This window comes from Delphinapterus leucas, chromosome 10, assembly GCF_059928025.1.
Source record: "Delphinapterus leucas isolate spDelLeu-1000000601 "Yukka" chromosome 10, BTC_Dleu_Yukka2, whole genome shotgun sequence".
Taxonomy (NCBI): domain Eukaryota; kingdom Metazoa; phylum Chordata; class Mammalia; order Artiodactyla; family Monodontidae; genus Delphinapterus; species Delphinapterus leucas.
In genome coordinates, this window is record NC_143138.1 from 26,288,813 (window position 1) to 26,306,128 (window position 17,316).

The 17,316-nt window shown below is 42.3% G+C and overlaps 1 protein-coding gene across 1 annotated transcript in view; it reads left to right on the top strand.

Annotated features, from left to right (window-relative positions):
• The window catches only part of PKHD1 (PKHD1 ciliary IPT domain containing fibrocystin/polyductin), a 425,169-nt gene that overhangs the window by 219,807 nt on the left and 188,046 nt on the right, over positions 1–17,316 (top strand). Inside the window, exons 48-50 of the mRNA XM_089918628.1 lie at positions 651–828; positions 2,224–2,419; positions 13,807–13,872. Coding sequence (XP_089774754.1) covers positions 651–828; positions 2,224–2,419; positions 13,807–13,872 — 440 coding nt within the window. The remainder of the gene's footprint in view (positions 1–650; positions 829–2,223; positions 2,420–13,806; positions 13,873–17,316) is intronic.

Below are 17,316 nucleotides of genomic sequence, written 5' to 3' on the forward strand. Positions count from 1 at the left end.
TTGTGTAACAAACATGGTTTGAGTGCCCATAATGTGCAGGGCCCAGTGCCAAGGGGCAGGACACCAGAAAAGACAAAATGTCTCTAGCTTCAGGATGTCGCATTCCTTGTTAACAAGCAAGAACGCAAACCCACTGGCACTGAGTGAGCCCTGGGCATCGTGTAAGCCCACAGGAGAGGACCCAGGGCCCTCTGCGTTCTGGGGAAGCTTACTGAGGCTGTTCCTGCTGGGCCATTGGAGGTAGGCTCTGAGGTTCTGGGCTTCAGCCACTGCTCCCCAGAGGGATAACTAGTGACTGTGTAATACGCATGCTGCTGCTGATAAACCCGGGCTATGGCAATATTCTGACCTTGGACATTTCTTTAAAATAATAGTATATAGTCCTGGCCCATATGAACTCATTAAGATGGCATTGATTAGTGGCCTAAGATCTGAGTGTTACAGGTCAGTGTGATGCACAAATGGTCCAGTGACACCTTCCCACTGGGCTTTTTGACACACACCATGACCGCTAAAACCTCTATAGACACTGGGACGAGAGACGTACATGGAGAAAATAGATGAATTATAGCTGATGGGAGAGGAGTGCCTTAGATCCAGGATGGACAAAAAACTTACCACCTGCTTTTTTTCTTTTTAAATCACTCTAGAGCCAATGCCCCAAAAGTTTCTTATGATTTAACCATAACGGACAGCAGAAATAAGGCAACCACTGTCAGTTATGTGCATGACACACTGTCCAACCCTTATGGCTGGATGGCGCTGCTCTTGGATCAAGAGACCTACTCACTGCGATTTGAGAGCCCTTGGACCAGCAGCTCTCTGCAGGTAACCCCCGGCATCCACTTGATGGTAGATTCCATTCCCCAGGGGTTCCCATCTTTCCTTCTGTGACGCAGTAGTTTGCAGGTATTAGCATCTTCTGGTGCTGATCAAGAAAACTGCAGCAGCATTTTGACCAGATGAATGTAACCTGAATTTGAGGTATGATTGTCTTTTATCTTAAACTTGAAAATTTTAGAATCCCTTTAAACCTCACCTTGAACACAGAATGGTTCTGCCTGAAATTTTAACTTTATTAATACAATGAAAAACAGCTTCTAAGCATCCTATAGAATTGTAGTCTTATATATTATGGGTTAAGAACCAACTTACCCCAGGGAAGCGTTTGTAGCCGAGAGATAATAGCTTCACAAGGCATTTTTTTACATTGCACACTGCCACCTTGTGGTCAAAGATTAACTTGCACTTGAAAACGAAAGGCACTAGCCTTTCGTTTGGATTGAGTTGAAGGAGTCAGATGGTTAGGGGGAGGGAAGGTAGGAAAAACCATAAGAAAAATAGGTGCATTTTCTGCAGAAAAATCAATCCAGTGGATTTCCTCAAGCTTCTTTTATTCCTTTTAACACATTTCTTTCTTCCCGTCTCATCACACGCATTCTCCCTAAAGGTCATAAGAGCAGGTCTTAGGGAGCTGGAAGCAGGTGTGCCATAGATCTGAAGAATTCAAAGCAGAATCCATTTGATCCCCTCACCACAGCTCTCAGGAAGAATGTACACCTCTCTCCCCTTCCCCTGAGCTTCCTGTGAGAACATTCTGGGAAGGTGAAGGCAGTAGAATGGTGACTCTGGAGGTGGACACGTGGGTCTCTGTCCCAGATCAGCACTGTCCTGCTTTGTGATGTAGGGAGAGTTACTGAACCTCCACCTGCCTCAGTGTCTTCGTCTATAAAATGGAGGCAATACTAGTCACAATCCCCAGAGTCTTTCAAGGGTTGGATGCCTTGATATGAATGATACCTGAGCCAATGCTCAACCGTGTTAGCTGTTACTCTTATAAATGGATGGCACTCCTATCATTGCCTGCCTGTTTGATTCTTGGGGAAAACTGGACAGGAATTCTACATGTGTCTCTGTCTCTTCTTGCTGTTTGACCTGGGACGAGTTACTTCGCTTGTCTGAACTTTGGTTTTCTCCTCTGTTAATTGAGATTGTTAAACAAGAAGAACCTTACAGCTTTCAGTCCTCACACTGTATGATTTTGTAGCTTTAGTTATGAATTTATGATGGAGTAGATTTAAGTAAGCCCATTTCCCACAAGAAAAGTAGCCGGCGTGAACAGTCCTGTTTCTAAACCACTCCATCTGAGTTCTTTGTAACTCTTCTTCTGGGAAGAGTCTTCCTCACTCAATGAGCACTTCTGTACTTTTCTCTCACTTCAAGTACTCAGCGATATTTGAGAACTTTGCTCCTGGGAATTACCTGCTGCTGGTGCACACAGACCTGTGGCCTTACCCTGACATCCTCATAAGGTGCGGGAGTCAAGTGGGGCGGTCCCTTCCGTCTCTTCCATCACCTGGTCGGGACCAAGGCTGTGACTGGTTCTTCCACAGCCAGTTGAGACAACTCACCTATCTGGGTAAGTATAATTGGATGAGCATGTTGAGCACATAGTCAGAAACCACTATTCCCTTTGGAATACCAAACATTGGTGCTGTGAAGTGATGAGGAGCTGAAAGAGACCGCTGCATGTTATGGTTAAGTGGCTGGGCTCTGAATCAGACTGCCTGCATTTGAATCCCAGCTCTAGCACCTACTAGCTATGGGACATCGTGCAGGTATCCTTTCTAAGCCTCAGCCTCCTTATCTGTAAAATGGGATAATAAAAGGACCTATCTAAAGGATAGGAAATTAAATCAAGGATAACATGTAAAATTCTTTAGCAGAGGGTCTAACCCAGAGCAAGTGCTTAATAAACTTTGACTGCTATTCATATTTTTCATTCATGTTAAGGCCATGTTGCATTTGTAGAAAAGTCAACTGCACATGTAAAGACAGGATGGCTGGTTGTGATCACAGATACAAGGAACAGCAAAGGTACAGAGAGGCAGGATGAAGAGTGTAGTCAATGTGGAAGGTGAGAAGCCTTGGAAGGAAATCTGAGGTCAGAAAAATGAGATGCAGGGAAGGCTATCTGAGGACTGGGGGATGGGCTGTCTTGTCTTGTGTCAGAGGCAGCATCAGGGTGAAGGGTCCAGGAGCCTCATTTTATAGAACCAGAAACCCTACAGTGATTGCAGAGTAACAGGGGCCAAAAGGATTTCCTTACCTTCTTATTGTGCATGTTTCACGGGAGCCCAATGTGTGGGTCAGGGCCATACATTTCTTTTGACTTCCTGGACTTCCTGAAATCTCATATTTGACTTCCTGAAATCTCATATTTCTTTTCCATATTATTTCAGCATTGGTCACTCTGAGTACATGGTGTCCGCTTCTACCAACCTTAGCTCAGTGTGGTCTCTAAGAAGGAGAATCTGACAAAATGAGTCTCTAAAAGGACAATTTTGTTATGAATTGGTCTTACTAGATCCTGGTTGAAATCAGGGCCATGTCAAGCATGGCAAGTCCCAGTCTCTGCCACAAGCCAGACTTGGCCTTAAGGGTTTGGGGAGCTGGTAGGCGCCCTGAGTTCTTTGTCCCTCTCACTGGTGCCTATAGCCGTTTGTCAACTGGGTCTGATTACACTTGAGCCCTGGGGCGATTACATTTTAATAGCACCAGAGAGGAGAGGATGGTGATTCCCGGGCTTTTAAAAAGTCTTGGCCAAATGGATTACTCTCTATTTTATTTGCACTGAATTGTACCATTCACATTTTATTCCAGATTTGATTCATCCATAAATATAACCTAAAACTATAAAAAATCAGGATGGACAGAGAACCCTGAGACTGTTTTACCACTAGAGTCACATACAGCCATTAGGTAAGAGCAGGTAGTTGCCATTAACTTTAACTACGGCTATTCATTTGCTGTATATTCTGAAACAAAATTTTAGTTTCAAATTGCTCTTGTTTTATTAGTTAGCATGCTTCTGAGGAGCCTGTCTTGTCCATTGATCAGATTTGTTCATGAACTGTAAACTAATTTGAACAGTCGCATAAACCAAGCATGATAAAGGAACATTTGTGGCATAAAGAAAACAAAATCAAGTCGTGCAGCTAAAGATTTTCTTCCCCCCCATTATTTATTGAATTAACAGCAAGTTATAGTATTATACTATATTTACACATATGGTATAAATGCATATCTGTATAAGTATATATATATTTTATGTAGATGTGCATCTGTATTATATATATACATATATAGGACTTAGATGAATATTTCAGTATAAGCCATTTTTATTAGGCAGATGGCTTTTACTAATTAAAGAGTCTTTGTATCAGAATACCTTGGTATCTCCACTTTTGAATAATATGAGTTGGACAAGGAACAGGAGGTCACAGAGGGTTGCAAGTCGGATACCCGGACTCCTTGGAGAGGATTCCTGGTCCTCCAAGTAGCGGCTTTCATGGCCATCTGTGCTTCCGCCATCCTCTGTCTGAATGGAGTAGGTAGGTGGCGAGAGCCAGGCCTGTTCCCATTCCTGGGCTGGCACAGTGAGGACTTGAGGTTTCAGGAGGAACTGAGGCTCACACTGGTCTTCCGTGGTGTTGTCCCACGCAGCTACATTGGGTTGTGTGGATCAGGTATGACTTTGGATGTCTTCTGTGTAAAGTCTGCACCACCACTAGGAAGTTGATGAGGAGGCTACCATGGTGTCCGTAGACCCAACAGCCCAACAGCAGTGAGGTAGCTGTGGCTGACCCCTCAAAAAGCCTCCAAGCAGTAGAGTTCAGTTACATATTGATTAGTTTGTTACTTTCACTTAATTGTTTTCTTTGGACCATGGGGCTTTATAGGTCTCTGTGATTGGGATAATTTACATAAAGTACATTTAATCCAAGAAGAGAAGCCCTCACAGTCTATGTGGACATATTCCTGCAATGAAAAAAACAAAACAAAACAAAAAACGCAGGGGGAGGTTGTGTATACAGAAGGTTCGTTTTATTATAGGGAAACTGCTTGACCCTCCTCCAGGTCCACCGAGTTTCCTGTCAGGCTTTGGGGGGTGGGCATGGCTGGGGGGACACTGCCCCTTTCCCTGCTGGCCTTCCATCTGGAGTCTTGCTGCACTGACAGTTGGCTGGCTTTCACTCATTCCTTGACCACTTCTAAGCAGACCGTCTTTTGTATTGTTTGTGTGCAGCCCTACCACATCCCCCCAGAGAGGAAGTTTTAAAAAAATCACAATTATCTTCATTTCCTCCATTTAGCTCCTTGCTGTGTGATTTAAGATGCCTGACTTGTCTTTGACCCAGCCGAGAATGGCAGAGAGCAGAACCCAGGCATTCTGGCTCCTGGCTGTGACTCTCTCCACTAGAGTGTGCTGCCCACTCAAGAATCATGGGCCACTGACCCACAAGGGTGGGGGGTGCCAGGCAGTGGTGCAGGAGAAAACTTCTCACTGGTCCCCATGACAAAGAAAAAAGTCCCGCACATATAATATTTTTTGACTCTTGCCTTTCTCTTCTTTACCAAGGCAAGTTTTGTCTTTGTTCAGCAATGTCTTTACAGAATGCAGCTTATTTGGAAAGCTCACGGCCAGAGTTTAGGGCTTCGGGTTTTAATCAGTGGCTGGCTGGCTGTTTTACCTGGGGCATGGAATTATAAATTCTCCATGCCTCCATGGCTGCATCTATACAAGGAGGTTAAGAATACTTACTTATCTCTTGGAATTGTGGTACAAAACACCCAAACATCTTCAAGTGTGATTAGCATGCCATGTTATTTTATTACACATTTTCTCAGTAGATTATTTCTCTAGAATGTTTCTTTTTTCCTGGAAGGTGGTCAATCTCAGGTGCCTTGAATTCCATATACCTGTCATAACTTGTCTGAAAGAGTCTCATTCTACTTTCCTTGACTAGCTTTTGTAAGATAACAGATTCATGATAACATGGCGTATATGATATATGGGCCCCCTGATTGAAACTTAATATCACTTAAGCAGTTGTTACCCACAGAATAAGATAACCTTGCTCATTTAAGAATCTTTCTTAAGGAGATTGGTTCTATGTGGTAGGATCCCGGAGGGGAAATATTTGGTGTGATAAAGTATCATGAACGGCAGTGGTGAACTGCAACTTCTACACCATGCTTGCGAACAGGTCTGACTGTAAAACAAGCGTTCCTTCATATTGTCAAACTTGGAGTCAAATCCAGAGAGCCCATTTTTCAGTCTCTGTGATCGGATTCACTCTACTCCTGTCTCTGACTTACACAGCCAGTTTCCCACTGCCTCTGTCCCTGTTGTTTTTTTCCCAGGGATGTTTTAGTTCGTGGTGAACTATTTTTATTTTTTAGTTACATTCACGCTATGAAATAATTAGTCAGCTAATTAATCTGGTTTACAAGCTTTGTAGGATTCTTCAGCTGTCAGTCAGGCCCAGGCCCGAGGCCTACATCTAGTCTCAGCTCTCTTGCCCATGTGATTCCCGTTGCCATGGCTACCGGCTACATCTGCTGACACCCCACTCTCTATTTATTGCTTAATTAAGAATTTCACGCTCTGCCCTTATCTGCCTCTAAGAACAAGCGCATACTGTTAAGAAATTCCGAATTTACGCCCGGGCACAAGGAAAGCCTTTCTTGCGGGCTTGGCTGGATGGAGCCTCTCTAACGATCTTCTCGGCGTCCCAGCCGCCACCCTTCAATCAAAAATCATTAAATGGGGCAGAGATAATGAGCATGCAGCGTATCAAAAGCAGGATGTTTGCTTGGTCCAAAGGAGGAAAAGCTGCTAGGCCCCATGCTCTGCTCCACTTCAAAGGGAGATGAGACCCCCTCATCACTGGGGCCTGATAAAGCCTCATTTGTTCTGGGCTTGACTTATGCAAAAGGTCTGGTATGTCAGAATCCCATCTCACAGCCGTGGGCTCCCCCCACCTCTTGCCTCCACCTCCACCGGTCCCCTCCCTGGCCTTCCGCACACTCGTGTGTCAGCACTTAGGCAGCTGGGTCCCCCAAAGCATCAGGCGGAGCGTGTAATCACTGACTCCACGCTGACAATGGCCACTTGTAGGGGGGTGGCCAGGAGGAGGTCTTCATCACAATAGGGACACAATTATTGCAGCTGCTAGGGAGGGCTATGCTTCTTCCTGTAGAAACGCAATAGGACTTGCCCAAAACAGGAGGACAAGGCTGGGGGAGGTGGTGGGGGTGAGGAGGGGTGGAGAAAACACCCTTGAGTTGATTATTCATATTCTGACTCTTGGAAGCCTGATGCGGAACCAGTGGGGTCCCAGCAGCTGTTCCTGCACAGTTCTCTTCTAATAATTGTACATTCTGTCCGGGGTCAACTTACTTTTGACCCTGTCCTTTTATATTGGGAAGAGGCTCTTTAGGGAAAACTGTTGGGTTGTGGCAGTGTGCATTAAACACTCACAGCCCCCTTCCCCTTGCTTTATCCCCTGCCCAACCAGCAGCCGGTGGGTGATAAATTCCTATCAGATGCTGAGCCATTCACACTCGCCCCCCCGCCCGAGTTCATACAGCAGAGATGCAGCCAAGCTGGGATATTGTGTGAGGCGGCAGCTGAGAAAGTCCGCCTGCTAGGCTTGGAGGCTCTCGTGTACCACCTTCTTCTGATCAGACTGAAAAAAAAAAGACACGTCTAGCCAGGCTGGTCAGTGCTTGTTTCCAAATGTCCCCCTCACCAGGATAAAGGCAGGCTGTTTGGCAAGAAGCCGGGGCTGTTGTCTATGAGGGCAAGTGGGCTGTGGATAGAAAGACAGATGGACTTTATTGTCTCAGAAAACAACTCAAGTCACATCACCCAGAAGGCTCAGAAAAGATGCTGTTAACTTGGGAGATCCTGAAAATAAGACATGTTTTCCTAAGTTGGCAGTGAGACGAGCAGGGATTCGGCCCAGGTTTCTCTTTTCTCAAAGCGCTAAGGCACTGGGATGGAGCAGGCTGCTGCCTAGACCCTTCTGTTCTTCAGCTGGTCTAGGAGACCCCATGCAACTCCTTGAGAAGGAATCTTGTTAGGTTCTAATGAGAGAGGACTCAGCTGGCTCCCCAGAGCTCTTTGGGAGGATTTTATGAGCAGAGCAGAATCATAATCCTTTGAAAATATGCAGCCATTCCCATGCCGAGGCCCTCTAAGGCAATCTATAGCATTCTAGTTAATAAATTAATTTACATTCTTATAGAAAACTCATTCCCCAAAGACCCCCAAGGATTGGTACCGGTAATATAGAGAGCTGACTTCAGGGAAATGCATGACAAACCTTTATGGCAAAAATATAGAGAACGGAACAGGAGCTGCGGATGTGAAAAGGGATTTTGCCTCTCAGTTACAAGCAACTTCTCCAAAAGGAGAAGGAAGGAAGAAATGGAGGAAAGGAAAGAAAGAAGGAAGGAAGGAAAACTCAGGAATCAGAATCAGATACTTTTTCAAGGAATCACTCAAGATTAAGGAGCTAATTCTCAGCGATGCTGGTGGCTGGCCTCCGTTCACACAGGTCATGGATGGTATAACCAGTATGCTGACTTGGCTTTTCTGACTTTATTTCAGTGTTTTTTCTAGTATACTAGTGTTTTGTTTTGTCTTGTTTTAATCTAAGCTTATGTACCTACCCACCCTTGTAAACCAGTTCTTCTTTCTCCTGTTTGTAGGAAAAAGCTGTACTTGTTAACTCCTCTGTGCTTCTTGAACTTTACATATTTGAGTACCGCCTTCACACTTTGTCACATCCTTATGCCTCCTGTGCTATTACTTACTTGATTTTTTTCTTAAATCAACTCCCACACTGCCTTATTTTTAAAACCTGTCTTTTTTTTAAGCAATATTATCCATAAAATCATGGGTTTAATGACCTACTTGCTTTCTCTAAAACACATTAACATTCATAACTATTAAAATAAAACTTTTATACTACTAAAATTATCACATTACATTTTGTATTTTGGGAGTATACTTTGGTTTTCAAATTTTTGGTATAATTGATGAAAAGTAAGAATTGTGAATGTAAGTATCTCTCTCTCTCTCTCTCTCTTTTTTTAACCTGGGTTCCTTTCCTCACTTGCTAAGAATACCTGCCACTTGCTAAGAGAAACTTTTACTCACAGGTTTTTACCTGTGAGTAAAAACCACATTTTTAAGAGTAGAGTATGGAAAAGTTTGTAAAATTCCTTCAAGAAGTGCTTTCTAAGTATGCCTCATGGGCAAACAGCTGGAATGCTTGCTCCCAGGTCCCCCGCCCCCAGAAGTTCTGGTTCTGTAGATCTGTGCAGGGCCCAGGAATCACATATGCCCTGTGCAAGCATGGCAAACCTTGCTCTGAGTCAGAATAATAGTTGTTATTGTTCTCTGAGTTAATTAAGAAGGTTTAATTGAGCTAACTCTCAGGACTGGTTAATGCAGATGTATCTCTCAGCATCTTGATCAAGTTCTTTTAAAAAAATTACACCTTTTTATGAATGAGTGTTATTGGGAATAATAGAAGACTCACAAGTGTTGGAAGGATTTTCATATCATATTTCTGTGAAGGTCTTGAAAAGATCCTGGGTGACGAGGTCAAGGTCACTCAGTGGCTCTCTCCGAGAGGCTGGAATCAGACGAGAGTGGTCCTGCGAATCAAGCTTTAGCTGCCCAGGGACCAGTTGACAAGAAAGCCTTCTCTGTGGCTGAGTGAATGAGGCTCATTTCTGGGGAGCAAGAACTGAACAGGGAGGGAGAAACAGAGCAGGAGGGTGCAGGAGTGTGAGAAGAGGTGGAGGTCGGGGACAGGGCAGGTGAAGATGAAAATGCAAAGAGAGGACCAACCCAAGAGCTGGCCCATGAACATGGCACTGGAACTGGGTCCAGGGCCGAAAGAGAGGGAGAGCAGGCACGAGTCAGGTGAGACTGGAAGGAACTCACAGACACAGAAGCAGTTGCTGTTTCCCGTTCTTTCCATGTGTAGTTAGTAGCTGACTCATGCTAGATAAATGTGAGTTGAGCGAGAGGTCCTAATACATGTACAGTCCTCAATGGCAAAGTGAGCCTGGGGATAGAGTGAAGAAGAAAACAGGCAAGGGATCTATTGCTAAAATACCAGCTGGCTTTTCTTTTTAGGTAAGCAGGTACTCTCTCCCTCCAAAATTCCAAGAGAAGATGGGACCTGCCCTGGGAGAGAATCAATTAATTTTTCTCTTCCCTGGGGCCCTCGTGAGGACAAAATTTGCCAACACATCACTCTGGCAGGCATGAGAATCAGATCTACATGAGTAACTCTCTTTTCTCTCACCGGGAGCCATTTTCTTACACGTTTCTCTCTTTCTCCTAGATGTCTGTGTTTATAGCAAGCTTAGATCATGTAGCACTCATCAGAATAATTTGGCTATAATTGACCCAAAGGCTTCTTTTCTTTTTGAGGACCAACCAGATATTCTTACAGTCTTGGAAGGATCAACGGCAGTGAGGCTCCATTGATAAACAAAGGAGATTAACCATTCTCATATTACAAATACAAAATCAGAAATCATAAGCACTGAGAAAGCATATGTACAATGTCACAGCTTGTGTTAGGCTCTTAAACTCTTCCTGAGTCAATACCTTTATTCTCAAATGATTTTTATCCCTCTTGGTATTTCTCCAAATTGGAAATGACACTGCATTTACGCTTTTATAGAGTCAAAGCACTTAGCAAACTTCAGCGGATCTGGTTAAGTTGCTTTACAACCCTGAATACTAGGGCTTATTGTGGTTAGGTGCAGCTGTCAAAAGAGTGGAAGCATATTTTTGGGGTTTTGTTAACTGGCTCCTAGAATAATGAGCCTGTCGTAATAACGGTATTGATGATGACTCACGCGTATTGTTCATTTGAGCCAAATGCTATGCTAAGCACGTTACCTGGATTTTCCATCTTTTCTTCCCAATCGCCCTATGATGTAAGACAGTACGATGATTCCCATTTTCAGAGGAAGTGAGTGAGGTTCAGAACTTGTCCGGTACCCTCATCTAGGACCTGGAAGACCCAAGATTCAAATCCAGGCTGTTGGATTTCACCCACGCACTTCCCGCTCCGTCTCTGCGGTCTCTCTCCGCCTAGAAGCGGTGTTTGGGAAGAAAGAGCCCTCTGCTCCCACTCGCAGAGCCAGCCTGCAGGGGGCCTGTGGTATAGGAAATCAGGCTTTTCTAATCTTTCCTGCTTTTGGTGATCTTGCTCCATTTCCTGTGATACTGCAACTGCTTCTCTCCTCAGATTGAATGATATTCACACACCTGCTTTAATAAAGTGAACAATAGCTTTTCAAAGCATGTTTTAGTTTCAGTGTCTGCTTTGGGGAAGAGGTTGTTCTGGAGGTGGGAGCCATTTGTGTACGTGTAGAGGCTGAACAAAGTCAGAGTCCACCCAGATCAGAAGCCACCGGTGCCGAGGTGCTCGCTGCTCCAGGGAGCCTTGGTTTACCAGGAACAGGGCCTGGGTAAGGGCTTTAATGGATGAAGAAAAGTGGGACAGCCTGTACTGGGGGTCAGGTATGTCCAGGGCTCGCCTTTTCAGTTTTCCGGGTAATCATCACTGCTGCCTATGAAGACTATGTAATCATCACAACTACAGTTCCTGATACCGTACTGGCTGGCGGTATCCTTTTCACCCAGGGGATTCTGGATACATTGATTATTTTCCCTCTACTTCAAATTCCCTCCTCTATATAGTGGGAAAAACGATGTTTCAGTCTAGTTGATTTACAACGTTTTGTTATTCTTTTTCATATTCTTTTCTATTATGGTTTATTACAAGACATTGAATATAGTTCCCTGTGCTGTACAGTAGGTCCTTGTTGTTTATCTATTTTATATATAGTAGTGTGTATCTGCTAATCCCAAACTCCTAGTTTATCCCTCCTCCCCACCTTCGGTAACCATAAATTTGTTTTCTATATCAGTGAGTACAAGGATGATTTTTATAACATCTTTAAATGAACTGACTTCCCTTTCCAAATGATTCTTGGAATTTTAAAAAATTTTACCTTTCCTAGAGTTTGATTCCATTACAATATTTTATTACTTTCTCTTGTACAAGGGTATTCTATTGTTACAGACTTTTACATGTTTTTAGATGTCATTTTGCCATATTCCCTTTCTCTTTTCTTTCTGATGGAACCTATCTTTTTTACCATTTTGTCTTTTGCCGCCTTTAAAAGGGTTAATTCCTGCCTCCATTTGTTTAATTTGTCAAAATTGCCAGTTAAGTTCTGGCATACAGAGTAGAGCAGTATAAATTTAGGATTTCTGATTGGTCCATGATAATTAAGTATGTACATGTCCAATAATGTCTAGTGTCTTAAGGTACAGGAGAAAAGTCCCTCCCTCAAAGATTTAAAGACAGAGCTAAGGACTGAGACAATCCTAAATTCACCACAGTTGATGCACAGTGGTATTTGCTCAATTGAAAGAGAGCTTGGGATAAGTATCACTGTGTGGTTTTAGAAATGCTTTTAAACTTTAGAAAATGCATAGTTCAGTGTGAGCAGAAGTGGATGAGTTAGACATTATAGAAAAAAAGAGATGTTAAGCTGGTGGCTTTATTATTAATTACTTTTATTATTTAAGTTAGAAAAGTGGGTGAAATTTGCAATAGTATAAAGAAACAATATAGGTAAAGCTTTGGAAGCGATGATAAAGTAGAGCACATAAAGAACATGTTGGCCATTCTACCTGGTCAAAAAAGTGTGTACAGTGGAAGGAGAAAGCCACAGACTCATGCATTTTATAATGGGAATAAATTTTAGATTGAAATATAGTTGATTTACAATATTATGTTAGTTTTGGGTATACAGCATAGTGATTCTGTATTTCTGCAGATGATACTCCATTATAGGTTATTACAGAAAATTTTTAAGTGAGAATAATGAACAAGATAAGAATAGAATCAGAGAGGTCTCATCATGGGTGTTTTGGGGGATTATTTTCTTTGTAATGTTCTGACGCTTATGCTTTGTGATTAGAAAGAATGATCCTAGGTCTACTCCATTCTGTGATAGAGGAGAGAGTTTAGGGCTCCAGGGAGAGGCAAAAGGAGAGCATGGGTGGGACCAGGGCCCCAAGGCGGCAACCTTCAGCATCATTGGGTCCTTCGGTGGTGGGAGGTGCTGCTCCATGGCATCGAATAAGGCAGAAAGGTAATTAACCACTAAGAGACAAGGTGTTACTGAAGAGTGGAGTTCGCGCACCTGATTACTAATTAATCAGGCGTGAGAGCACCTTGTAGATGCATTCACTATTTAATTACAGCAGCCTCTCTTGGCAAAGGAGCATATGTTCCCAGCTTAATCTACTGGTTTATACTGACATCAAATTGTCATTATCAGAAAGAATCAGGCCTTTTGATTATTTCCACTAATTTATTGAACGCTTAAAATTAATGAACCCCAGGCCTTTTAAATGTGCTCAGTTGGTTTGGAAGATAGGAGGAGAAAGCGGGGTGGGGAAAAGGCTTCATTAAAAGGACAATTTGTTTGGATAAAGGTAAAGCAAATACATTTCATGGGTGATCTGAACTCTACTGGTGAAAAATACATGAATTCTAAAAGCGGAGCCTTCAAACTGATGGAGGGGAAATAGGATATGAGGGGTGTCCTGCTCACCAACACTGGCCTCCAAAGAACATATGGTGAAACAATTTTTTCCCTAATTATTTATGTGCCAATTCTTTTGGAAAGCTCACTGCAATTAAGTTTAATCAAATAAAAACAATCAAAATCAAATATTGGAAATCAATTGTTAGACTAATTAACAAGGACTTCATTTTTTTATTTTGAAAATTTAGTTAGGTTGGGGAGAATTTAGCACAAAGCCATCGTTCTTAAACGTGAATGTCTTTCGTATCAAGATAATCTTTGTATCACATCCAAGTTATGGTTTTTTGTGTTCAGTTTCAGGTGAAGGCCAAGTTCAAGTAATTCTCCAGGTGAGGGAAGGTGTGGCGCCAACTATTTCAGGTGAGTATTAACTCATCAAATAGAATTGTCTGGTACAGCAGAATGTCCTCCAGTCGTTTTATAAATTCCTCCCATCATACTGTTTGTAGGGCAAGTATGAGCCCTAATGCTTTTATGTCTGACAACTCCTTATTGTGTCACCCCTACAGCTAAAATATATGTCTGCATGTCAAAGAAAGATATAAGAATTGGTGCATTTCAAAACATAGGAAAGTAAGAATTGCAACATGTAAATAAGCACATTTCATGAATTATGGACCATATGTGCACACAGGAGTCCAGATCTGCAGATGAGCCATTAGGCCCCCACCAAATGGAAAGAAAAATTCAGGGTATCTTAAAACTGTAATTGTTCTCAGTAATTTCAGGAAATCAGGGTAAACAAATCCTCCCCATAAGTCAGATGGTTCTGTGAAATCTTTCTAACTCATAAAAGCTAAACTCTCAAAGACTAAATGACTCATAAGCGCCTTCTAATGTATTTCATTGTTTGTTTTTGTTTACCCTGAGTCTGTTTTAACTATACATTTGCAGCCGGGATAAATCTTTTCAAAGGCTGAGTTTTCCTTTGATTTCCAGTGGCATTTTTGTGTTATGTCAAAGAAGAGCCCAGGCTAATCAGAAAATGATCTAATTTCTCCATTTAAATTAATAAATAAATGAGGTTACGGTATGGGACTAAAACTGTATGTAAACTAGAAGTACTGACGATGACCTTTTCATGCTTATTGGACCGAGAAGAAAGGGATTCTTTGTTTTTATATCTGTTTCTGAGCTGCCATAGCCTTTGCTCTTTCTGTCCCTAGTTCTTTATCACTTTTTTCCTTTAGGTGACTCAAAATGCTTTGTTGAATGCCTCTCATGTGAGGTGTGGGAGGTGACAACAGTGAACAAGATAGAATGGTCTTTGACTTCATGGGGTCTTATGGTCACCGGGGAATGTCAATCAAATGACTAAATAATCAAGGAATATGTTTCCTTTAAAATAACTGTTACCAAAGAATAGTATCTTACAACTCTCTCCTCTCTGGATGTCCTGTGTTCAAATTCCCCCGAGAAGAGATACGTTTGGTTGGGTCAGCCCCTATTTTGTAGAGAACCTACCTGTTGGGGGAGCTCTCATGTCAGGCCCCCTCAGAGGATACTGGACCATCTGTGGGTGGCCATTCTTGGGTTGGGCAGCTTTCGTCAGCATGACGTGCCTCTCAGCACTTAGTGCGAAGATTTCTGTATTAAGGACTCTTTGGAAGGACACTGTGGGTGGCTGGAATCTAGGGCTTTTCAGCAGGGGTCAGTTTAACTGGGAGATGCTTCACTTGGCCTGTCAGTTACAACATGCTGAATAAATAGAAAGCTGATGCTTCATAGAGTTGTAGAATTTTAATAAGGGAAGGAACCTCACAAGCTGTCCTATCCAATTGCCTCATTTTACAAATGAGGGCATGGAAGCCTAATCATTAAATAGTTTACTTAGTCACATCAGTAATCAGTGGTTGAGCCTGGATGAGAACTCAGGTTTCTAACTCAGTTCAGTGTTCTTTCTGTTATACCATTTAAACCCTAAGGTATTCAAATTACCTTTTTGGCATATATTAACTTGGTTAGATTAAAATTAATTATATATATATAGCCATTTTCCTATCTTACACAGGTTGGGACAGAAAACTCCTAAGACCCAGGGAGTTACAGAACTAGTACATTACCATTCGTTATATTCAAATATTTATTATTAATATGGTTCTAAGACATTGCTTGATTTCTGTCGTGTGGGGTATAAGTGATAATGTCAAAATTTAAATATGGCATGTCTTTTAATGGAGAGCTCTATGAAAAATAATACAATTTTTGCCATATCAAAAATTCTTTGACAAAACAAGAATTGAATAAATAATGGAGTTCCATCTATATGTTGACCGATTCAGAGATACAATGAATATGTAATGCAGAAAAAACATTTTGGGTTGAGGTGTTCTGCTATAGGGCCTTTTAGGTCACTCAGTTAGTTGAGGGTTTATTCTGTGTACAGGATTGTGCTGGTCATTATGGGGACCTGGTAGACAGGATACTCCAGAGGCAGCAGAAATTAGGGTATACGTGGGCCAATGCTGGGAAGAAGCAGAGGAGGTGGTGCTGATGAAAGTTGTTGTATGGGTTGCTTAGTGGGTTTGGGATAAGGATGTATGCTAATTTGGGTGAAGATGGTACCCAGGTTTCTGAAGACGCCAATGCAGGTTTTTCATGCTCCTCCAACACTGTGGCTCCATTGATTTCCTCTTGGTGTCCATGATGCGTTATAAAAGATGGGAGAGAGGAGGAGGGTGAAGCAACCCACACTGGGGGAACACAAAAAATATTTCTGAAGAACCTTTACCTCAACCATGTTGTCTTTTCAGTGGGGGCTAGTTGCAAATATTGTTGACAGTCATATAAAAATATTCAGATGATCAGATACTGTCTTTGTAAATTTGCCATCACTTTCCCCACAGATCAAGTTTATTTCCTTTGCTCTGGTCTCTGGATCTGTCAGCCTTTCTCCTGTTTAAACTCATCCCACCCCTCCTAACATCTTCTGAACTTTGTTTTATCAGCAAATGACTCTTTGTCACCTCTCAATTAAAAAAATCAAATCAAAACAAAATTCGTGGACCCTAAATCCTCCTGTAGTTTGTATCACTCCTGCAAACTTCTCAAAATACTAGCCTCCTCTTGATGTGGAGCCATAGAATGCTGGGGTAGATGAAGGATTAAGGTGGAGAAGGAATACTTGGCTCACGTACCAAGTTGGAGACCATCTCAAATGGCGGCTGTTGTTGACTGACAAATTTGAGAGGAAAGCAGGGTGAGGGCTCATCACAAAGGTTGGTCCTGACCAAAATTCATGGACTCCAGTTTCAAGATAAGTCTAGTGTATTTAACGATTGGGAAGACAGATCAAAGGCTGAGGGTCTCAAATCTTAAGGCTATTCATTCCTTAATGAGCTTTTTGCAGGATCAGACCCAGCGTCTTCCCTTCCTTACTTCCAGTGCATTCCTCAATCCACTGTAATCCAAGTGGTTGCCACCTCCATCCTCCACTGGGACCCTCTTCATCTTGATCACTATGCTCTAATTGTCACATTCAATAGCCACTTCTTATTCCCTCTCTTATTGGAAATTTACTATTAACAAGATCACTTCTACTCTCTGCACATTCTCTATTTCTTAGTCTTCCAAGACATTCCTCTCTTCTGGTTCTCCATGTATGCCTCTGATAGCTTTAACTCTATAGGCTTCTTTTCCTCCCCTCTTCTTTCTATATTAAAAATAGTCATCTAGAAGCTTGATTTTAACTGTATAGACATCTCATAATTCTGCAGGAGACTAAACATGTCCTTTTCCATTTAGGGTTGTTATTTTAAGGCAGGATGGTATAGAATGATCAAATTCATTCATCATAACATTGCT